The sequence below is a fragment of the Strongylocentrotus purpuratus genome, unplaced genomic scaffold (genome assembly GCF_000002235.5).
Source record: "Strongylocentrotus purpuratus isolate Spur 01 unplaced genomic scaffold, Spur_5.0 spur5_scaffold_4, whole genome shotgun sequence".
NCBI lineage: Eukaryota > Metazoa > Echinodermata > Echinoidea > Camarodonta > Strongylocentrotidae > Strongylocentrotus > Strongylocentrotus purpuratus.
In genome coordinates this window covers 21,401,712-21,426,285 of record NW_022145610.1, presented here as the reverse complement: position 1 = coordinate 21,426,285, position 24,574 = coordinate 21,401,712, and the positions used below count along the sequence as shown (strand labels likewise).

At 34.5% G+C, this 24,574-nt stretch overlaps 1 protein-coding gene across 5 annotated transcripts in view; it reads right to left on the bottom strand.

Moving 5' to 3' along the window:
• Window positions 1-1,459: 1,459 nt before the first annotated feature.
• LOC105447505 overlaps window positions 1,460-24,574 on the bottom strand; it is a 48,918-nt gene continuing 25,803 nt past the window's right edge. For 3 of the 5 annotated variants that reach the window (XM_030997544.1, XM_030997545.1, XM_011685643.2), the window contains 15 exons: window positions 17,980-18,081; window positions 17,258-17,311; window positions 16,126-16,227; window positions 15,279-15,386; window positions 14,191-14,244; window positions 13,669-13,770; window positions 12,955-13,008; window positions 11,431-11,526; window positions 9,861-10,160; window positions 9,048-9,322; window positions 8,171-8,292; window positions 6,338-6,731; window positions 4,934-5,432; window positions 3,749-3,876; window positions 1,460-2,755 (listed from right to left, as the gene is read on the bottom strand). In XM_030997544.1, coding sequence (XP_030853404.1) covers window positions 2,408-2,755; window positions 3,749-3,876; window positions 4,934-5,432; window positions 6,338-6,731; window positions 8,171-8,292; window positions 9,048-9,322; window positions 9,861-10,160; window positions 11,431-11,526; window positions 12,955-13,008; window positions 13,669-13,770; window positions 14,191-14,244; window positions 15,279-15,386; window positions 16,126-16,227; window positions 17,258-17,311; window positions 17,980-18,081 — 2,738 coding nt within the window. In that variant the 3' untranslated portion in view covers window positions 1,460-2,407. The remainder of the gene's footprint in view (window positions 2,756-3,748; window positions 3,877-4,933; window positions 5,433-6,337; window positions 6,732-8,170; window positions 8,293-9,047; window positions 9,323-9,860; window positions 10,161-11,430; window positions 11,527-12,954; window positions 13,009-13,668; window positions 13,771-14,190; window positions 14,245-15,278; window positions 15,387-16,125; window positions 16,228-17,257; window positions 17,312-17,979; window positions 18,082-24,574) is intronic. The other 2 variants (XM_030997546.1, XM_030997547.1) reach the window with 2 other exon arrangements.

Genomic DNA, 24,574 nt, shown 5'->3' with positions numbered 1-24,574 from the left:
TTAACAGCCAAACGAGGATAAATTTATCTTCGTTTAACAGCCAAACGAGGATAAATTTATCTTCGTTTAACAGCCAAACGAGGATAAATTTATCTTCGTTTAACAGCCAAACGAGGATAAATTTATCTTCGTTTAACAGCCAAACGAGGATAAATTTATCTTCGTTTAACAGCCAAACGAGGATAAATTTATCTTCGTTTAACAGCCAAACGAGGATAAATTTATCTTCGTTTAACAGCCAAACGAGGATAAATTTATCTTCGTTTAACAGCCAAACGAGGATAAATTTATCTTCGTTTAACAGCCAAACGAGGATAAATTTATCTTCGTTTAACAGCCAAACGAGGATAAATTTATCTTCGTTTAACAGCCAAACGAGGATAAATTTATCTTCGTTTAACAGCCAAACGAGGATAAATTTATCTTCGTTTAACAGCCAAACGAGGATAAATTTATCTTCGTTTAACAGCCAAACGAGGATAAATTTATCTTCGTTTAACAGCCAAACGAGGATAAATTTATCTTCGTTTAACCGCCAAACGAGGATAAATTTATCTTCGTTTAACAGCCAAACGAGGATAAATTTATCTTCGTTTAACAGCCAAACGAGGATAAATTTATCTTCGTTTAACAGCCAAACGAGGATAAATTTATCTTCGTTTAACAGCCAAACGAGGATAAATTTATCTTCGTTTAACAGCCAAACGAGGATAAATTTATCTTTGTTAACAGTTCAATGAGGAAAAATTTATCTTTGTGGACACAGTTCAATGAGGATGAATTTATTTTCATCTAACAGCTATTTTAGTCAAGAAACATTGTTTTTATAGCTAAATGAATATATTGACCCTGAGAGGGAGCTATACAACATAAAGAAATTATTATTTACAATTTCACAACTTTAGACTCGATTTTAACCAGGAAAACGATCACTGAATATTGAAGGATCGCATATGCTTCCAATATGTTCATTTGAACCAAATTCATGACTCCATACCAAAACGTTGTATTACCTTTAAAGGTACTATGTCCCATTTGCAGGCCAAAAAAAAATGAAAAGGTTAAATTCCAAGGGCATTTGAAAGATAATACTAATTTAGAACTTCCTTAAAAAAGGTAGAGCTTAAAAATGTCTTCAAGTTGGAAAATAATGACTATTAGTTGTCAAATCGACTTAGGAGCTATAGAGCCAATAAGTAATAGTCTTGATTTTCAGACCATTGTACTGAATGGTCATACGTTTTATTCTGTGCAAAGATTCAATTAGTTTAATTTTGGCCATCACAAGAAGTGGGTTATTGATGTAGACAAATGCTCATGTACCCTTTACAGCTCATTTCATGTATGTTATTATCAAAGAAGAAAAAAAGCCAGTCAGTCACTCGATAGTGTCTGACAGTGAAGTCTAGCAAGTAAACAGGTTTCCTTGCATATAATTTGAATATTAGGACACTGCTACCATTTAAATTTCACAGATAGGACATACATGACATATTCATAATTCCTGCAAAATTCTACAGAATTTGAGGTTCGCTGCAAAAGGGAAAAAATACCTTTTAACTGTGTTAACAAAGATGAATTTATCCTCATTTGGTTTTACACGTGTATGTGTGCAGGCTGTGTGACCGGTTTTATTCTTTTGGACAGGACAAATATTATATTTCGCCTCTCATTCATTTGTTCAATATTCAACTTGAGGAGGAAAAAACTTCTCATTACCTTAGTTTTGCTTTTGTCTTGCCACTGACCAGCTGAAAACAAGGAACTCTAACAAACCATTTTCAAAGGACTACCAAAATTGGCATTGGGCTTTAACAAAAGCTGCATTTCTGCTTTTGAGCTTTGGTGCTGGTAAAAAATGCTAACAATTCCCTGGACTGCAAGAAGAACAAATGAAAGCGTCAGCTTATAGACCTTGTCAATCGCCAGGCCCTTTGGGTACTTTGGGCGTATTGCCAGGTGGTAGGCCAATTTTTTACAGAAGGTTATATTGCAGGGTCAATTGAAGGGTCAAGAAAGAGTGGAAGACCAAAGGCCAGAAGGATAGATCGTATAAAACCTTTACTTAATTTTCCATTACCCACTATGTACAGAATAGCGAGAGATAGAGACAAATCGTGAAAGTCACGACCCGTCAGTCGTGACAGTTAACATATGTACCTACCTAGGCTTAATACACAAGTTAGCAGGTTTCATAAGCCAGTGGGTTACATAAACATGAGCTTGCTTCACCAAGCATGAAATAACCAAATATATGAAGGGAAGTGTAAGTTGTTCCTGTCAGATTTTAGTGTACACCACAATCAAACTTAGCATCATCTTTGAGTACTTGGTGAATATTCATATAGGCCTAATGAACATTGAGGACTCCTCAATCCTCTCTCTCTCACATGATGCACCCGCAAGCCTACTGTAGAACAAAATACTGTTCTCCTTTCTCCTTCAAGTGACGCTGAATTTCCACCGGTAATTTGTTGGCTTTAGTAAGGTTGAAGGGTGCAGTTAAGACATCTTGAAGAGAGACTTCTCCTGTGTAAGGCTGATCCCTTCGTCCCTGCACTGATGTGGTGAGTGATGTCCACACGGATGTTTCTGATCCCGAGTACCAATGCAGTTTCACATGGTCTCCAGTTATGTCCAACACTTGGCCCACTTGTGGCCATTCGTTTCTAAACTCTTCTAAGTAGACCCCAACCATATCTCCCAGTTTTAATACTGGCTGTAGAGGCCTCTTCCTTTTAGGACCTAGCTGGACCTGAAATATTACAATGGGGAGCAGAAATAATCTAGTTAGCACAAGAGCAATTGAATTGAAGGACTTTTACGTAGGAGATATGAATACCATACTGATACAAATTATGACTATGATTCATGCCTATGGTGGGTATGCAGGTGTTAAATGTCAAGTGAAAACTTAAAAGACTTTTTGTATCCTAAGACATTGGTAGAAGTCAGATATCTTCAACATGAGGCCCCCCCCCCCCCCCTCCCATGATCTTAGCCGTGAAACAGTCGATCACTGCGAAAATTTGCATGCATGTTAAGTAGAGTGTATAGAATACTATTGTAATTCTTATTTTTTGAAAAATTTACTCATTTGCATATTTGTGGTAATTTATGCAATTAAGGTCATAAAATGTACATGTTTACCCATAAATCATATATCCTTTATATTTAAATTGTCCTTTTCACTGCATATACTCTTTAGACCATTTGAAATAATAATACAACAAATACATTTGGAAGAGCCAGGTTATTCCTTATGTTATCTATTGTTTTGGTGATTTCTTATGTATCTCTTTGTTTTCGTAACTTATGTATTTCATTAATTTTGTTGTTTTATTTCATTTCTAACTATAATTCAACTATTGTGACCCCCCCCCCCCCCCCAAAAAAAAACACCTAAACTATGAACAAGACCCGATAAAAAATGTTTTATCTCTTTTTTTGTTGGAAAATGATATTTCCATATGTTTTGTACACAAATCACGAAAATGAGCGATTTTCGGGCTGACATGCAAAGACAAAGGGTCATGTGACTTTATAATGGTAGGTCCGATTTAGAGGTCTATTACTGCTCATTTCACAAGTGAACTTAAAAGAAAAGTTAAAAGGTAAGTTAATTGAGCTCTCGAAACAACCCTTCTGATATAGTGAAGTCACATTAGTTATAAATATATTATAGTGAGCTGTCAGAGTTGAATAATGCATGTTGATTTGGCTACTACTACACATCTATACTTCTTACTGCTTGAATAGGTTGCTGTTCATCATTCGAGAATTCTGGAGTTGAATGAAGATCCCTTTGTGGTGTGGACTGAGACTCTTTATCCATCAATATATCCACCAGGGGCCATGTACGTGAATCTTCCGTTCCTGATAAAAAAACATGTGAATTGAAGGTCTTACATTTACATTCAAAAGAAGCATATAAAGCAGTCTAGATTCTGCATATTAAACTGTAACCATTTATGCTTGCATAAAGGAATTGGAAAGTTTCATAAATAATTATAACTGAATACATGGATTAATTGGAACCCTATGCATTTCCTTTTTTTGATGTGTACATATTTACAGAAATGGGAGATGCTGGTAATGATTTACACACTCCTTTTATTTTCATAGGAAAATTATGCATCTTTGTTCTTCTTGCCTATATTGTTGATCATGATACTTGAAAGAAGCTTTTGCAACAGGTGAACAGTTGTCCATTAGTTTATTGTGGAAACAAATATCTAGATATGTAGAGAAGATTTGGTATTTTGGTTCATTCCTTCATTTCAAGAAGTACATGTACAAACAACAATTCATATCCCCCGATCCCCAATTCTAAATTACTGCCAAAAACAAAAACAAAGCACTTGAGAAACTCACAGACCTGTAGAAAATTTAAAGGAACCCATTTCAAATTTCAAAATGTTGTTGGTGCAATATTATTGAATATGCTTTCTTGAAAACTTTCTGACAAAAAATTGTCCTTCATGTTCATTTTAAATGAAATAGAAAAATAGGAAATTGGCATCTCACTAGTATGAATTATAATGCAATGAAAAAAGCTACACTTTAACGAAAAATAAACGGGTTTCCTTGCATAATTTAATTACTAGGACACTGCAAAGGGTTACATTTCACAGATAGGACATACGTGCCATATTCATAATTCCTGCTAAGTTCTAAAGAATTTGATGTTGGCTGCGAAAGGGACATACCGGTAGTATCTTTAACCAGTAGTGTATATTTCAAGGAGGTATATTTTAACTGCCTGTTCTAACTTAATTCAAAATTTGATTTTCAAAAAATAGCTACCCCTAAAAAACATATAACCAAATGCTTAGCTGGAATATGGCTCCATGAACACATAAATTCCTTAATAAAGAAATCTCCAGTATAGTCACAGGGCTATCTATTTTTGTTGTTCCTTATTACTACTTACCATCTTCTGCTTCGAAAGAATGGAGCAGCTCCATCCATTCTTGATGTTCCGAGTCATTGAGGTACGGTAGGTACTTGGCCATGTCTCTATAGAGGTTGTTGACGTGGAGTTCCTCCATCTTTCTGCAGACAACATCTGGTGTACCGGAGGGATGTTCCGACAGGATGTGGCTTGAACCAGTCGTTGCTTGCCATGCAGAGCTGTTGCTCCATTTTTTGGTCTGGATTATGGCCTTTCCCTCGACTTTGGTGATCTTAAATTGGTGTGGAAGGCTATGGTGTGATGGTTTGTTTAATTGTGTCTGTAGCCAGTCCCTGATGTTGAAGATGGTTTCGATTCGTTCCGCAGTGGTATTCGGCTTGTTGAATGATTTTGGAATGTGGTGTAGTAGTGAAGACAGCGTAGGAATGTTATGCTTAGATGTATATGTGGATATGCGGCTAAATAGCTGATCGATGTCTTCGTGTGTGTGCCCCTTCATCAAAAAGCACAGTTTTACCTGTAATGATATAAACAAGAGAAATAAAATAAACAATGTTACAACAACTACTACTAGTATTATTATTTGATATTTTGCAGTACCTCTGCCTGAGAACTATGTCAGTGAAACCCTCAGGTCTCTCCTTCTAGTATAATTGATTGGGGTTTACAGTTGTGCAAGGTGGCTAGGGATATCTTCCTACTCCTATACAAATCTATAGTATAGGGTAATGGGGTTGTCTCCTCGTACACAGGACCACTATTATTGTTTTTTTTAATCCTATATATGTTGGAATTAATGGCAAACATGGTATTTTTTTAATCTTCTTATATACAGAATATATACATGTATATAAAGTAGACAAGTAAATCAGAAATTCTGTAAACACCGATAACAAGTTTTTCAAATTTTCGACCATAGGCCATCAGGAATGATATTTACATGTATTAAAATACCCACAAAGAGCTAGAAGCATAAAAAAGCTCCATGGATACGAGCGCAACCAGAAACCCGCAAGAGAATGAGAGAGGGAGAGGAGGGGGAGAGCGGGGGTGAAATAGAGAATGACATCATAAATATATATATATATAAGGGAGGGACATCACAATTATGACCTTCAACCTTATATAAAACAAACAAATATTGGGAGCAGCATCAACCAAATCAATAGGCTTTAGATTTTACTAAGATACACTTCCATACAAGATTGAAAGAATTCTGTCTAGAAATGTTACTGCTACATCGGCTGCTCAATCCAAAGGTAGCTTTTGCATTGATAACTCTGGATTGTACTGATGGAAAGCAAATTAACCCATTGGCTAGGATAGTTAGAGACATCATTAGCCAATGGGATAACAAATTTTATGTCCAGATTGATGCCAACTATTACTTCAATTGGATTAGTCCTCTATATTTACTTTTACCTTTTTGAACACGTCGAGTTCCACTAGAAGAGCACAGAGTCCAAGGAGACACTGATTCTTGTTCTCCCTCCCACAGTTATCCATTTGAAGGTATAATGTGTCTGGTAGCGTGGTGGAATATTTATGAAGAACCTGGAGAAGGATCGTTGCGGTAAGGTTCGAATCATGTGGGTATTCTTTGTTGTCAAGGAACATGTGTTGTCCCCTCCCATGCACTATCGTTCCGGTGATGTGTGTTGGAAGTTTCCATGCTGATGATACTGATTTGGATGTTCTGTAAAATTTGGGAATACTTGTTGATTTCTGGTCCATTCCATCAATAATGATGCTGATATACTTGTCTGGATGTTGTCTTGCTTTTTGTGCATGTTTGTAGTATTTCATTCTCTCAGTTCTGTATAAATGATACAAAAATAAAAATATGTAACTAAATATGACATGGATGAAAAGACATATTTTCGAGGAATATGATTTTACAGATACTAAATGGTAAAGAACATTGGAGAGTGCATTAAATGAAAGCTTACATGACATTTTGATACATGTATATAACATGATCATACATGTAAATGAGAGTGTAAATGAAATTTGAAAGTATTAGGGGTCATAAAACTATTACTACTGCTACAATGTACTTCTTCCACAACTCCGTTTTCCTTGAGAGTTCACCCTAATATCATTTGCTTTAAATAAATATATTAAAATCAAACAAGCATAGCATTTAAAATTTCACAAAAATCAGATGTATAACTAAGAAAGTGATGGCATTTTACAGTTTTACATTGTTTCATAAAACTGTGATATGCATAACATGAGCTCGTTCTATGAGTATTAGTACTGATTCAAACAACGGAAGCTTGCACCGCCGTCAGCAGTGGCTATATGCCTACTGGGCCGTTAGTACCGGTACGTGTGCACGCTGCCGCCCCATATCTGCTGGAGCTTTTTTGTTGTGAAAAGCGTGAATCCTCTGTAATATGGTGATTGCAAATGACCAGCAAATAATGAACCTCGACCAATAAATAAATATTGAGAAGAGGAAGATCAAGAGATGTCGTGGAAGGATAGTTATGGTAACATGGGCAGCTCTACGGGGGGGGTTAGGGGGTTTAACCCCCCCCCCCCTTGGGCTCTTTTTGGGGGAAGAGCCCCGTGGACAAAAAATTAATTTGAGACCTGTTTTCTTTGTATCACAATTAGTTAAAATAAAGATGATTTTACATGTTCCATGATGAGTCAAACCATGCTTAACATTATTGGAGCAAAAAAATGGGAATATTTGAAATTTCATATAATAAAGTACATAGGTAAGGAAAGTGAGTATGTCACATCATCAGCTCACTCATTTGCATACCGCCTATGATATGCACATCATCATTGTACAATATATTTAAAACATCCGATTTTGATGAAATTTTCACTTCTATGCTTGTTTGATTTTACTCTATTCACAAATCCAGATCAACTTGATATTAGGATTTACTTGGCCTTTTTATAATGGGGTATTTTACAGCTTCAATTGCCATTTAGGGTACTTAATCAATTCAGTACTCTACATTTAGAGTATAAATTGTAGGTTAGAAGAATCCTAAATCCTAATCAGGCTGGGGGGGGGGGGGGGGGGGGAGGGGGGAGTAGGGGGTGAATCCACAACTTTTCATGCGATATGTCCCCAGCGCTCAAAGGAGTCATACAAAAAGTATGAAACATATTTACACAATTTAATGACAAAATAAGAGATGTATGCAGGAATGTACATCAATAGGAATCAACTTGTATTTGCATTCAAGTATGGATATGATGTACTTTTGAAGGAATTTAAAAGGTTCTTACTTTTGCAGTGTAAGATGATCCTCTCTTTGTTGATGGAGTGCTTGCCTCGCTTCTTTTTCATTAGTTTTTTCGATGCTTTGCTTCAGCTGAGTACAGACATCGCATTTTGAAAATCTATTCACCTGACATAAATAAAGACCATAGAAAATATCATGAGTAATTCATCGTGTTCAAAAATAAAAATTCTTTTACAACTAGACTCTTGTTTGTTTGTATGATGTTTTCACCTTTTTATTTTAAAATCGCTACATCTTAGACATACCATTGACGAATGCATATAATGTAGTGTTTTTTAAACATAAGATATCAAGACAATGAAAGAAAAATGAGCAGGTAAGAAGGTATAATTTGTTCAACTATCACAAGATATTATACAGAAATTAACGTTGAAACCTTTGGCCATTAAGCCCTAAATTGAATGAGATAACATGCCTTCCCTAAGAACATAAAACACTTTTAACAAACTTTGTCAAAACGGTTTTTAGAAATCCCTGGGAATATATTCAGACAGATGGAAGGTAGAATGGATAACCACAGGCAGCATTTTTAATGAATCGATCCCCTTTGTGTTATATTCAAAAACAAATTATTAAGCAGATGCAGTAATTTCTCATACATATAAAATTGGCGTTGGACTCTTTTCATTCTGTTCTACAATTTTTTACATAATAGCAGTGAAGGGATGTTCCTTTGTCTACCTGAGGAACTGTATATTTTGTCCGCTTTCTTTGTCCGTCATATTCATAGTGAATACTGCCACATCCATGGCTTCACAATGATAATATGCAGAAATTGTAAGAAGATGCAAGAAACAATATCTGATATTGAACATTTCTAATCAAAAGCTAATTCTGCATTAGGAATAAATTATGATTACCTTTGGAATGGTCACATGTGACATTTCCTTCCTCCACATGCGGAAGAAATGGACTTTGCTGCAAACGTGCTCCCCATGATCCTCCATTTCTTCTTTCATTGTCTGATACACGCTGGCTCGTGTTAGGCAGGATGGCAAGTGTATTTTCATTTGTCCTGGCATTTTGTCGCCAAATCTGCGACAAAACATATCCAGCCACATCAATGCTGCAGCCACTGCTTTTGACTGCATTCCTCGTCTGTGATGATTTGGGGATATGTATGCCTTTAGTCCACCTGTAACATAGAGGTATAAGTATTGGGGTTACTTCCACTAGTACTATTACTTCTACTACTACTACTAATACTAATAACAAATATTGATTTGTCAAGCACATCAACGAGGTTGGAATCTGTGACCTCCCAGTTTGGTCTATCAAGACATGTTCTAGAATCTTAGCAATCCAATCAATCAATTGCCACTAAATGGACGTGCATTTATTATTCCCACTTAGCAAAAAATTGAAATTGATAACGCATGCTCGATATCTGCTTTCACAACATTTCATTTTGCTCAATATTGCTTTAATGAATGTGCATCAACATACGATTTGTGATGAAATGGGTGTAGTTTTATATCAATGGTTTGTCTGATTTTTCTGCTTCTATTGAAAGTAAGTTATTTTTGGAGTGGACTTGGACTTTAATGCTTGTTTAATCATATGCACTAACAAACATGAATTGTTTTTTATATTAACTACCTGTCTTTGCTAACCTAGAGAATTCTATTTATAGAAAAATATGCAGATACATGCATCTTATACTGTATATTTACCTTGGAAATGAGACTGGATCTGCCAAAGCCTTGTTCTGGGGATTCCTAAGGCTAAACGCCAACCACGCTGACAAACTTCTGTCACCCCAATACTGAAGCGGACTTGAACTGTATTCCCAGACTCTTCATGATGTTCGAGGAGGTACTGCAAGATCCACTGCCTTTGCTCACATTTGGATTTCTCCTGGAAGGCATTTCTGCTGTATGCTACCTCTTTTCGTGACACCTTGTGCAGGCAGTAATTTCTGCAGCATTTCATTCGTAGAATAGATGATAGCTCCCGACTGGAATTGTTTTCCTCTACAATTTGGAAATAGAGCATAACAGAGGTTAGCACTTTTTCTCACTTGTCATCACCATTGCCAATAAACAAATACACGGTTTATTGTTGCAAATCTCACTGTTCTCACCTCTTTCAATTGTAAAAGTAGAGATAGCACTACATGCAAAAATAGTAGGTATAAAGCATTTATACATCACATGTGCAGGAGCTTAAAGAGAATTAAGGTTGAGTTCTGGGAAGAGGTGAATACGAGCGTTATCATTGTATTGTGCAAGTGTGGAAGAACATCAGATAAAAAGTGTTCCCTGAAAAAGCATGGCTCTTCAAATGCCTTAATATTCTAAATGTGGCATGTAACATCATAAAATTTGGGACAGATTTTTATGCCACATGGTCGTGTGTAGTTCCATATACATCTTTCTGTGTACAGTGCTTGTAACTTTACCAAGACTGGGCCAAATTTCTTATCATTCTGATGATTCCAGAACCTTGCAGTACAACACCAATACTTATATGCTAGATGATCAACCTTTTCTGATCGATTCCACAACGTTTCTTTCACAATGCAATCACTTGACCAGAACTCAACTTTATCTTTAACATTTAAACATTTGTTTTGTTCAATATTTCTGACTCTCTACCCTAAAACGACCAATACGTCACTATGGGAATTGTGATGTAAAAAGCCAAAACAGAGTAGAGTTGATTTTTTTAAAAGGTAATAATTCAATCCTAAGTATTATCTGTACAAAAATTGAGGGTCATATACATGTACATGTTTTTATTTTTCTTTGGTTTAAAATGGTGTGCCCAGACTCATTATTAGGCAGAAACTCAGATACTCTAAATCTTATTCATCAAGATGGCTTAAATTAATGACCATAACTCAAAGAAAGGTGATGTTAGACTCTCAAACTTTGATGCATCAAAGGATTCTAGGTATTCAAATGTTGTGTAAGTTTTATTAGCTAGAGTCATTCACAATGGTAGCCAAGGATGTTTAATTTAATATTTTTTTGCTGTATGTCAACGGTCCAACCCTTTGAGACTTTTTTTCCCTTATTCTGAAGAAAAAAAAACCAGCCTGTCTGACTTTCTCACTTTTATTTCAAAGAGTTTTCTTCATTAAGACATAGCAAGACACATCATTTTAAAGCTAAGAATCTGTTCCTTACAACTCAGTTAAAAACAAGAAAAATGAAATTACTGGCTTATTGTTTGTTTTGTGGTGGATGGCCAAATTTGCATTCTTCAAATAAATCCTATAAAACAGACATAAAAACTTACTTCTTCTCTTAACACTGGATGAAACAATACTGGCGCAAGATGAATCTGAACTGCCATCAATAAAATGAACACGAGTGCGTTTCCTCCCACGTAGAGCTGCAAAAAACAGAAAACAATTAAATTGCAGTACTGCTAAAGTTAAGTATATCAACTTTGGGGTTTTGGTTAACTATAAGGAAATTGCATTCCACGTCCAGTTAAAATTTTCTCTAGGAAGGTTTTTTTTTGTTTTGTTACACAACCAAGTACTTTCCCTATTTAGTGTCAAAGTCACATCTTATTTGCAAAATTTAATTTCCTCACCCTCGTTCTTCTCCTTGTTACAATTAAAATACATGGATCTATCCCTGAAGTTTGTCACATCAGGATAGCTAGCTTAGACAGAAAGGATTAGAATTTCATCACAACACTGATTTATATTTAAATATTCAATAAGTTTTTCTTCAGACATCACTGGTCAAAATGTTGTGTATATTATGCTGCTATGTCGCTTCCAATAACCATAAACTGCTTACCAAAGAATTGTGAATTAAAAAAATGAACCTTTAACTATATTCCAACTGGGCTTCTCAAACAGCATTTGAATGGGGTGAGGGTCAATTTGAACCCCCCTAAAGATCTTCTGCCATAAAAGGACAGATCGGTATAAAAAAAATTAAAAATCCACAATAAAATAATAAATATTATTGTTTGAAAAAAGAACGTTTCTCCATGAGATGTATATCTTCGGTAATTTAAGGTGTAAATTGTTTCTGCAAAAAAAAAAAAAAAAAAAAAAAAATTGTTATTCATTATTAAAATTAAGCAAATATGATGCATATTTTCATTCGGATAAGGTGAATTGAGGCCAATTTTGTTGTAGGAATTTTGAGAAAATCGTTTTGAAACATCATAATATGTGCAAAGTTGCCAAGCTCAAATTCATTCTTATGTATTTTTAATTTCTTATTCATTATATTTTTTTCATTCCCTATACTTATATTATAAAATAATGTGCCACAACTCCACTACCCTTTGTATAATTATTGCAAACTTGGTGTCAAAAGATGTGTGAAGCTTCAAGGTAAAGCACATCGCGATACGCAGAAAATCCAACCTTAACCCTATATAGCTGGGGGTGGGGGGGGGGGCAAGCCACATTTTCACATTCTACATTTTTCGCGATAATTTTTTAAGGCAAACAAAATATTGCGCTTAAATTTTATAACTTTTTTCTTTCCAGTGTTGCGCATCTTTTGAAACAAATTTTTGGAAAATCAGACCTACCATTACAAAGTCATGTGACCTTTTGACTTTGGATGTCAGCCCGAAAATTGCTAATTTTTGTACGAAACATATGGAAATATCATGTTACCAAAAAGAAATAAAACATTGGTTATTTGTTCTTGTTTCATAGTCTAGTTTCTATTTTAATTTTTGTTTCCCTTTTTTTGCATTTTGGACTGTCCTCACCCCCCCCCCCCCCCCCCTTGCTACATGTACATGCCCGGCACATAGTCAACCGTTTGTACTACTTTAAATTACCTGTAGCATCCTGTAAATCAATCTCTGATATAGCTCCTCCTTCAGGGTCACTACCTAAAAGAATTAATGTTTAAAACTTCGATCACATTCAAGATAATATAATTTCAACTGTACATTTAAAAATTGTGCCAAATAGTAACTTGGAGACCATTCAGCAAATACCTTTCTTTAGTTCTCCCCTAATTAAAAAAGATAACAAATTTATGAGTCCAACTTTGCAAAATGTATAAAACACAAAAATCTGACACAAATCAGGCAGATTGGAGGTCAATACAGGATGGCCGCAATGACAGATTCTGCCTAGAGGGTTAACATTTCATTCTACTATATAGTAATCATCAATCAGTGATAGGAGTCTACTTTATATACAGCCTTCTCATTTGAATTGGGATTTAAACCCCCAAAATAACAAATTAATTCAATAAGGCCATTGTTGAGATACATACCTACATGTACATGTATATATATCTCAATACCTACAGTATGTGTAAGCCAAATATCTACAATATATGAAAATAATGATTTCAATATTATAAAATAAGTGTCGATGTAAAAGTGTCTACTTTTTTCTGATACTCCTGAACACGTATAAGCAACCTTTAGTACATCCATGCATCCTCCAAACTATACATATACACACACACTGTTTTGTTTTCATTTATGCCACTTCATTACTGGGGTATCATTTGAAATAAACAAAGTTTAAAGGTTTACCTAGTACTTTGTAAGTAACATCGACTTCAGAAAGGTAACAATCTGACTCGCTAATGGGCAAATCTACTTCTGTGAATGAGCAATCTCCAGAGTTAGGTTCATCTAAACAGAAGAGAAAAAATAAGGAGAAGCAATTTAAAAAAAAGTTCCATCAAAATCTGTTAGAAAATGAGAGAATTATATATGGCAGTTTGAAAAGTCTCTATTTACTTTCTATGGCAAGTCTTGCGCATCTTTTGAAACAAATTTTTGGAAAATCAGACCTACCATTACAAAGTCATGTGACCTTTTGACTTTGGATGTCAGCCCGAAAATTGCTAATTTTTGTACGAAACATATGGAAATATCATGTTACCAAAAAAGAAATAAAACATTGGTTATTTGTTCTTGTTTCATAGTCTAGTTTCTATTTTAATTTTTGTTTCCCTTTTTTGCATTTTGGACTGTCCTCACCCCCCCCCCCCCCCTTGCTACATGTACATGCCCGGCACATAGTCAACCGTTTGTACTACTTTAAATTACCTGTAGCATCCTGTAAATCAATCTCTGATATAGCTCCTCCTTCAGGGTCACTACCTAAAAGAATTAATGTTTAAAACTTTGATCACATTCAAGATAATATAATTTCAACTGTACATTTAAAAATTGTGCCAAATAGTACCTTGGAGACCATTCAGCAAATACCTTTATTTAGTTCTCCCCTAATTCAAAAAGATAACAAATTTATGAGTCCAACTTTGCAAAATGTATAAGGGTGCGTTCAAGCGATTTTTAGAAGCTAGAATCACATACATGAATCACAAATCAAAACGCCGTTACAAAACAAGGTCACTGCGGGAAAGCGTTCAAGCGACTTTCCATTAACGCTCATTTCGAGCCCAGCCACTGCGCATCACAATGCCCAGTTTGACCCAGGAAGTATAGGTCAACTTCGGTGCGCGCTTTCTAGAATTGTTTACGGCGACAGTCGACTGCTGTTTTGAGCATAATCGCAATAATAAAACAAAGATTGAGATAGTGATAGAAGGAAGAAACAAAGAATAAAATAAGGAAAGACAGAAAGAGAAAGTCGATAGAATGATTAAAACAAAGAATAACATAAGGAAAGGTGATAGAAGGAAAAAACAATGACAGATTCTGCCTAGAGGGTTAACATTTCATTCTACTATATAGTAATCATCAATCAGTGATAGGAGTCTACTTTATATACAGCCTTCTCAATTGAATTGGGATTTAAACCCCCAAAATAACAAATTAATTCAATAAGGCCATTGTTGAGATACATACCTACATGTACATGTATATGTCTGAATACCTATGTGTAAGTCAAATATCTACGATATATGAAAATAATGATTTCAATATTATAAAATAAGTGTTGATGTAAAAGTGTCTACTTTTTTCTGATACTCCTGAACATGTACATGCACAGTACATTACACACAGTGCCACTTGTAAATACATGTACATGTAAGTACCAGTAAGCAACCATTAGTACATCCATGCATCCTCCAACTACAGTATACATGTACACACACACTTTTTTGTTTTCATTTATGCCACTTCATTACTGGGGTATCATTTGAAATAAACAAAGTTTAAAGGTTTACCTGGTACATGTACTTTGAAAGTAACATCGACTTCAGAAAGGTAACAATCTGACTCGCTAATGGGCAAATCTACTTCTGTGAATGAGCAATCTACAGAGTTAGGTTCATCTAAACAGAAGAAAAATAAAATAGTAAAGTAGATATTATTAAATAGTAATCATCAATCAGTGGTAAGAGTCTTATACCAATTACCATATATACAGCCTTCTCCATTGAATTGTGATTTAAACCCCCAAAATAATAATTTAATAGCACTAACATCATCAACATCTGTGACCCACCACTTCAAAAACCTACATAATTAATATTTCTTCTAAAAAAATACATTTTCTGAAAAAAAGAGATTCTCAGCTTTCAAATGGTATATTACTTGTCTCAAGTCCTCAATGGTAACATCCTTCAATATCACATAATGTAACTATCAATCAATATATCTCAAGTTCAGAGAAAAGGCCATTGAAGTTTTGAACCAGACTAGTCTAATAGCTCTCTTTATGCGACCAAGCTAAACAGGACATTCATATCATGTCCATAGCAACTGGTATGAAGGGATTATCAGACAAAGTTAAATTTTTTCTCACCCCAAAAGTGGGACATATTCTTTACTTCCATTGAAAATCAATGTGATGACCTTGTGTCGACTTTTTTCTGATACTCCTGAACACGTACATGCACAGTACATTACACACAGTGCCACTTGTAAATACATGTACATGTAAGTACCAGTAAGCAACCATTAGTACATCCATGCATCCTCCAAACTATGTACACACACACTTTTTTGTTTTCATTTATGCCACTTCATAACTGGGGTATCATTTGAAATAAACAAAGTTTAAAGGTTTACCTGGTACTTTGAAAGTAACATCGACTTCAGAAAGGTAACAATCTGACTCGCTAATGGGCAAATCTACTTCTGTGAATGAGCAATCTACAGAGTTAGGTTCATCTAAACAGAAGAAAAAAAAATAGTAAAGTAGATATTATTAAATATTATTAAATAGTAATCATCAATCAGTGGTAAGAGTCTTATACCAATTACCATATATACAGCCTTCTCCATTGAATTGTGATTTAAACCCCCAAATAATAATTTAATAGCACTAACATCATCAACATCTGTGACCAACCACTTCAAAACCTACATAATTAATATTTCTTCTAAAAAAATACCTTTTCTGAAAAAAAAAGAGATTCTCAGCTTTCAAATGGTATATTACTTGTCTCAAGTCCTCAATGGTAACATCCTTCAATATCACATAATGTAACTATCAATCAATATATCTCAAGTTCAGAGAAAAGGCCATTGAAGTTTTGAACCAGACTAGTCTAATAGCTCTCTTTATATGCGACCAAGCTAAACAGGACATTCATATCATGTCCATAGCAACTGGTATGAAGGGATTATCAGACAAAGTTAAATTTTTTCTCACCCCAAGAGTGGGACATATTCTTTACTTCCATTGAAAATCAATGTGATAACCTTGTGGGTACGGTAAGTGGCTTAGTGGGCATTGGCTTATACTAAAGCTCTCAAATACTCACTTACTCCAATCTAAGGTGAAAATAAGGTGTCATTTTAAACTGCTTAAAAAATATATATTTCTGACTCAAGAAGTTAGGGATTGGTAGAATAATGATGAAACTATCCATTTCTATAAAAATCAGAAAATTGAATGATCAATTTGGATGAATCCTAAATGTTCCTATTAAGCGCGTATTCAAATATTACATTTCATTAAATTTTGGGAGAACTAAGGTGTAAATTTCAAATCTTTTTGAAAATTACATTTTTTTTTTTTTTTTAATCATTCCTTGTCGGTTCCTTTCCTTCCTACATTTTCGATAAGTTTTCATTTTTCTCTTTCATTTTTGTTTCCCTTTTTTTGCATTTTGGACTGTCCTCACCCCCCCCCCCCCCCCCTTGCTACATGTACATGCCCGGCACATAGTCAACCGTTTGTACTACTTTAAATTACCTGTAGCATTCTGTAAATCAATCTCTGATATAGCTCCTCCTTCAGGGTCTCTACCTAAAAGAATTAATGTTTAAAACTTCGATCACATTCAAGATAATATAATTTCAACTGTACATTTAAAAATTGTGCCAAATAGTAACTTGGAGACCATTCAGCAAATACCTTTCTTTAGTTCTCCCCTAATTAAAAAAGATAACAAATTTATGAGTCCAACTTTGCAAAATGTATTACCGGTAAACACAAAAATCTGACACAAATCAGGCAGATTGGAGGTCAATACAGGATGGCCGCAATGACAGATTCTGCCTAGAGGGTTAACATTTCATTCTACTATATAGTAATCATCAATCAGTGATAGGAGTCTTATACTTTATATACAGCCTTCTCAATTGAATTGGGATTTAAACCCCCAAAATAACAAATTAATTCAATAAGGCCATTGTTGAGATACATACCTACATGTACATGTATATATATCTTAATACCTACGGTATGGTAAGCCAAATATCTACGATATATGAAAATAATGATTTCAATATTATAAAATAAGTGTTGATGTAAAAGTGTCTACTTTTTTCTGATACTCCTGAACACGTATAAGCAACCTTTAGTACATCCATGCATCCTCCAAACTATACATGTACACACACACTGTTTTGTTTTCATTTATGCCACTTCATTACTGGGGTACCATTTGAAATAAACAAAGTTTAAAGGTTTACCTAGTACTTTGTAAGTAACATCGACTTCAGAAAGGTAACAATCTGACTCGCTAATGGGCAAATCTACTTCTGTGAATGAGCAATCTCCAGAGTTAGGTTCATCTAAACAGAAGAGAAAAAAGATAAGGAGAAGCAATTAAAAAAAAGTTCCATCAAAATCTGTTAGAAAATGAGAGAATTACATGTATATATGGCAGTTTGAAAAGTCTCTATTTACTTTCTATGGCAATTAACAAATTGGCAATATTACTTCAAAATGGCAAGCTTTTGTGGACTTGTACTAAATTTTTGACCATATTAGAGGTGTCGTGGATGAGTGGATACGTCGCCGGACTGACGATCACAAGGTACGCGGTTCGAGTCACGCCGCGGCACTAATGTCCTTTGGCAAGACATTGATCTACATTTGCCACACTCCACCTAGGTGTTAAATGGGTACCGGTAGGAAGGAATTCCTTAAAATGCTGTGAGCGTTGATATCGGCAGCCTAGCATAGCCGGTAATGTTGGAGCGCCTTGAGGACCTTTGCAAGGTCAATACGTGCGCTATATAAGAATCCAATATTATTATTATTATTATTATCTCGCAAATTGCAGCATGTCTCCTTCTTTGCTCAAGACATATCATGGGAAAATATATTTTACACAACAAATGTTGAGTTCACAAAGAGTAAAGCCACAACTTGAGAGATAATTGAGAAAATCTGAAAATTGTGGTACCAAACATCCTGGCTCTGTTTAAATTATATAGATGCATACTAGGTGAGGTTTACGATGGAAAAGAGGCATAAGGTGAGACTCTAGATATTTTCAAACAGGAAACATGAGTTACCCCTCTCCCTAGGGATGGGGGGGGGGACAAGGGGCAGCACCCCAAACTACCCTTTGATATTTATAATTTTCTTTATTTTAAATAACGTGTGATCTGATGGTTACTTTATTTACTAGGAATTATTCTTAAAGCTAGTTTTTTTTTTGGGTAAAGATTTAAAAAAACAATTAACGGTATATCAGACTCTAATAATACATTAAAATCCTACGAACAGTTAGTGATTGATACATCAATTTTTTTATTACTGGTAATGGAATATTCACAAAAAATTGAATTTCGACCATTAGATCAGATTTAGCGCCCTCTCTCAGCGTTGTTATTATTTTCCTTAATATAAGCCTTCAGAACAATTGTCTTATTCATGTAGATTTTGCTTGTATGTTATAAAGCTAGGTACAGATTGTATCCTAAAAATTTCCTTTCAATTAATGCTTGTGATATGGTTTTATAATTTATACCAACAAAAAAACAAGTGAAACGCTCTTTGCGGTCTTGCCAGCATTACGCAATTTGATCTGATGAAATATTGGTTGGGACATTATTTATAGGCAGGATGGCTCATTTGCAGGCCTCCCAAAATGATATCCTCTGAATATAATCAGCATTTGGAAGTGAATAATATGTTGACTAAGAATCAATATTTGAATATTCAAATAATTTTCCCAGGCTTGGTACATACAGTACATGTACATTTATAGTTGTACATGTATACCATGATAGAACAGACCTCACATTACATTATTTTCATGTTTACCAATACGGATCGGAATATAACCACTAATTAATTGGCACCATTCATATCGGGTTGCATAACAAACTACTTTAGTACTTTGCACAATCACCTGCAATACAGTTTTACATGACCTAAAATTAATGTTGATCCTAGAGGCAATATTGCCATAGAGACAATGCCATACACAATTTGTACCAAGATTGATATTGATGACTTTCATGAAATATGAACAAATACTAAAAATTCATTTATTAATTCTCATACCCGGTATTAAGTTTTGAAGAAAAAAAAATCAAAGGCTACGGACCTCAAAAGACTTTGACCTTGACTTAGTGACATGGAATTTGTGTCACATGATTGTGACTTAACAACCCTTGGAAGAAGTTTCATGAATTTGAACAAAACTTTTGACATGTTAAAAATTCAAAATCTTGATGTTGATGCCACGATAAAGTCTAAGTTTGCAGACCTGAAATGACCTTTGTCACCTAAATTCTAATAACATGATTGGTGATACTCAGAGCTGCCAACTTCTAGAACAGAAAATCAGTAATCACAAGGCTCAAAATCAGTAATTTGGGGAATAAATCAGTAATTTCCTATGCGGTGCTATATGAATCTTTAAAGAATGGCACGCCAACACTGCGCAGGTGGAGGGCATGATTATCTGAATTTTTTTGTGATTTTACTCATACAAAGTTGTAAAATATTGATTTTCAGAATTTCAGGTCATCACAACACATCAATTTTCAATGAAAAAAATTGGCTTCTATTTAGAGAATACTTGATACTTTTCCGTCTTGCTCAGCGAGTGTTGGATGGCCGCCATACAAAGGCATACTGTACAGCACTCGCTACGATAAATTTTTTTTTTCCTTTTTCCTTTTTTTTTTATTTTAGACAACTTTCCGTACTGCCGTAATGATCGTTAATTTCTGTACTAATTACAGGAAATCTGTACTATAGTTGGCAGCTCTGGATACTACTCGATATGTTCAAGTTTCATGGAATAGGAATGTATATTTTCAAAATTATGTTAAATATTCAAAATCTTAAACCTTATCATTTGGTTGCATATGTACATGTACATGTGTGAGATCATCTGATATTCCACTCATGATTTCTGGTGAATTTCAGTGTACTTCTGAAATGAGCGCAATATGTAACAGTTACTTTTTACCAATATGCTAGGACTCTTGAACCCGACCTATTCCCCCAACAGAGCGATTACCACGATCCATACACTCTCTTCAGGCAAACGGAACTCTCATTGGTGTTACACGTTCATTATACGTGTGTAGGCTAGTGAGATGACATCCCTGATTTACATTACCCAGAATTGGCGATATAACAACAATTTTAACTCTGAAAACTTGCGCTCTTTCTCCCTTCCTCTCTCACGCTTATCTCCCCCCCCCCCCCCTCTATCACCCAGTCAAGGGGAGCTGGGGGGGGGGGGGGGGAGGTTACATTGGACAGTGCTAGTGTTTACTTTAGGCTTACTGCTCTAGAAGTGGTGAAAGTCAAATGGGGGCTTCAATTTTAAACAACAGGTTTTTGTCATGTACAGTATAGAGTACCGAGGCTGTGACGTCATAAAAATCTATTTTTAGAATTTCTAAATGTTTTCTTCATTTTCCAAAAGAGCATCAAAAATAATGACCACATGTCAAAAAACAATTTAATATGTTAAGTATTGGCTGAGATAAAACCATCTGAATAAATATATGTCCTATGGGAACTCAATGTTATATGCTCTGGCTCCTAACCATTAACACCACAGCTAGCATGCTACAGACGCGCTGAATACAAGAAACTCTAACGCACTGTTTTTCAGGGCCTACCAAAACTAGAATTGGACTTTCGGGTCTTTTTGGTTTTGTTTTGTTTCAGGCAAATGTGTTTCAAATCAAGACTCTTAACTTCAGATGTTCAACACATTCATTACATTGTTGAGAACATAGACCTAGCACAACTGTACACAGCATGAACAAAAGAAAAAAATCAATACCCTCCTGGGCACAACTTCCTGCCTTGCTATTGTCTCGTAATTAGAAGGTGTATCAGCCTTTCTGACCCAGTTTGCAGTATTTAAAGATTTTGTTCTGTAACTTCTGTTTAGCTTCTGTAATATTAAAATGCAGCAAAACTACAACATAAAAAACTAACTATTAAACTATCAGGTGGGAAATGTGGATTAGCTAAGAAAAAGAAAGAATGGAATGAACTGGGCATCTTTCTGACTTCATTATTGTTTTCTTTTCTTTGTTTTATGTTTAAATGTTTGTTATAAATTCATATTATGTTTTAATTGATTTGTATATATATCATGTTTTTTATTGTGAATTTGAATATTTGACTTATTAAGTCTTATTTCCTCTATATTTGAACCGTTCACACTTAAAATTGTAGCCAACGATACCGCTTCGCACCTGAGCACAGATCGATAGGTGAAATCAATTGGAATTATGAATGATATAGACAATAAGCAGGAAAGTGTACCGTCCATGTTTGCAGTATACATGTAGCTTTCTTGTCATGGTGGTTTTGCAATGGTTTTGCAATTTTTACTTTGGGGGGGGGGGGTGCTTTGCTACCATGGAAAATCGGCAAAGACCTCCAAAATTCTTCTCTGGTTATACAATGAAGCAAATCTTAAGTGGGTAGGAGTGGATTTTTGAAGATTTGAAGCAGTTTATGACTCCATGCTGATGTTTTCTATAAGTGAACAATCCAATGCTAATAACGATATAAATATATATTATTACTATTACTTTCTGGTCTGTTTGGTTTTGTTTCTGGCAAATGTGTTTATCAAATCAAGACTCTTAACTTCAGATGTTCAACACATTCATTACATTGTTGAGAACATAGACCTAGCACAACTGTACACAGCATGAACAAAAGAAAAAAAATCAATACCCTCCTGGGCACAACTTCCTCCCTTGCTATTGTCTCGTAATTAGAAGGTGTATCAGCCTTTCTGACCCAGTTTGCAGTATTTAAAGCTATTGATCTGTTTAGCTTCTGTAATATTAAAATGCAGCAAAACCACAACATAAAAAACTAACAATTAAACTATCTGGTTGGAAATGTGGATTAGCTAAGAAAAAGAAAGAATGGAATGAACTGGGCATCTCTCTGACTTCATTATTGTTTTCTTTTCTTTGTTTTATGTTTAAATGTTTGTTATAAATTCATATTATGTTTTAATTGATTTGTATATATATCATGTTTTTTATTGTGAATTTGAATATTTGAAATATTAAGTCTTATTTCCTCTATATTTGAACCGTTCACACTTAAAATTGTAGCCAACGATACCGCTTCGCACCTGAGCACAGATCGATAGGTGAAATCAATTGGAATTATGAATGATTTAGACAATAAGCAGGAAAGTGTACAGTCCATGTTCGCAGTACATATACATGTAGCTTTCTTGTCATGGTGATTTTGCAATGGTTTTGCAATTTTTACTTTGGGGGGGGGGGGGTGCTTTGCTACCATGGAAAATCAGCAAAGACCTCCAAAATTCTTCTCTGGTTGTACAATGAAGCAAATCTTAAGTGGGTAGGAGTGGATTTTTGAAGATTTGAAGCAGTTTATGACTCCATGCTGATGTTTTCTATAAGTGAACAATCCAATGCTAATAACGATATATTAATAGGACTTTCGGGTCTTTTTGGTTTTGTTTCAGGCAAATGTGTTTCAAATCAAGACTCTTAACTTCAGATGTTCAACACATTCATTACATTGTTGAGAACATAGACCTAGCACAACTGTACACAGCATGAACAAAAGAAAAAAAATCAATACCCTCCTGGGCACAACTTCCTGCCTTGCTATTGTCTCGTAATTAGAAGGTGTATCAGCCTTTCTGACCCAGTTTGCAGTATTTAAAGCTTTTGTTCTGTAACTTCTGTTTAGCTTCTGCAATATTAGAATGCAGCAAAACTATAACATAAAAAACTAACAATTAAACTATCAGGTGGGAAATGTGGATTAGCTAAGAAAATGAAAGAATGGACTGAACTGGGCATCTTTCTGACTTCATTATTGTTTTCTTTTCTTTGTATATTATGTTTAAATGTTTGTTATAAATTCATGTTACGTTTTAATTTATATACATTGTATCAGTTTTTTATTGTGAATTTGAAGAATGAATATATCAAATCAATCAAAAGATAAATAAAGGGAAAGAATTTATTAAATGTAGAAAGAACAAAAGTTATAAAAGATTGACAACAAATAAGAAATCATTAAGAAATAAGAATTGCAGACGTGTCAATACAAATATTATTTCCCTATATAGCCTTCAAATTTAATTCTCTGTTCTTTATCTGTTTATTTTTGTCATTCCATTTCGTCTTGATCTTCAAAAATTCTAATCATATTTCATCTTTTCATTTATTACGATTTTTCTTTTCATTGTCCTCTATCATCTACATCTTTGTTTTCTTACAGTTACAACAATCTTTTTTAAAACATTTGTTTGATATCTTTAGCTCTTTCTATAAATTTATTTTCAGCTTCTTTCCTCTTCTCTATTCTGATATTATTCTTTGGAATTCATATTTTTCTATTTTTATGTCAATTGTGAATGCTATGGTAATCTTGCATACACCTGTACATGCCTATAATATTTGATTTTTCTGTATTCCTCTTTCCATATATTTTTATTTCCCATCAATCCAACATCTCAACCTTTAACAAAACTCTTTTGATATTATTTCCATCCGATCAAGTGTAATTTTAATTCTTCTCTTTTCCTTTTCATTCAGTTTTCAACTATCTACAGTACATGTACATATGGAATTTCCTTTATTCTCCTTCTTTCTGCTGTATAATGTAATTTCTTTTTGGTACATATATATATATTTTACTTTACTTAATTTACATTCATGATATTCAACATTGTTCATACTTGCTTTCCTTCATATCTAACCCAGACCCACATGTTCTTCTTAGAACTGCAATATCTGAATTGTAAAATGTTTCACAGTGGATTAAATCCAACAAATTGTCAATTAT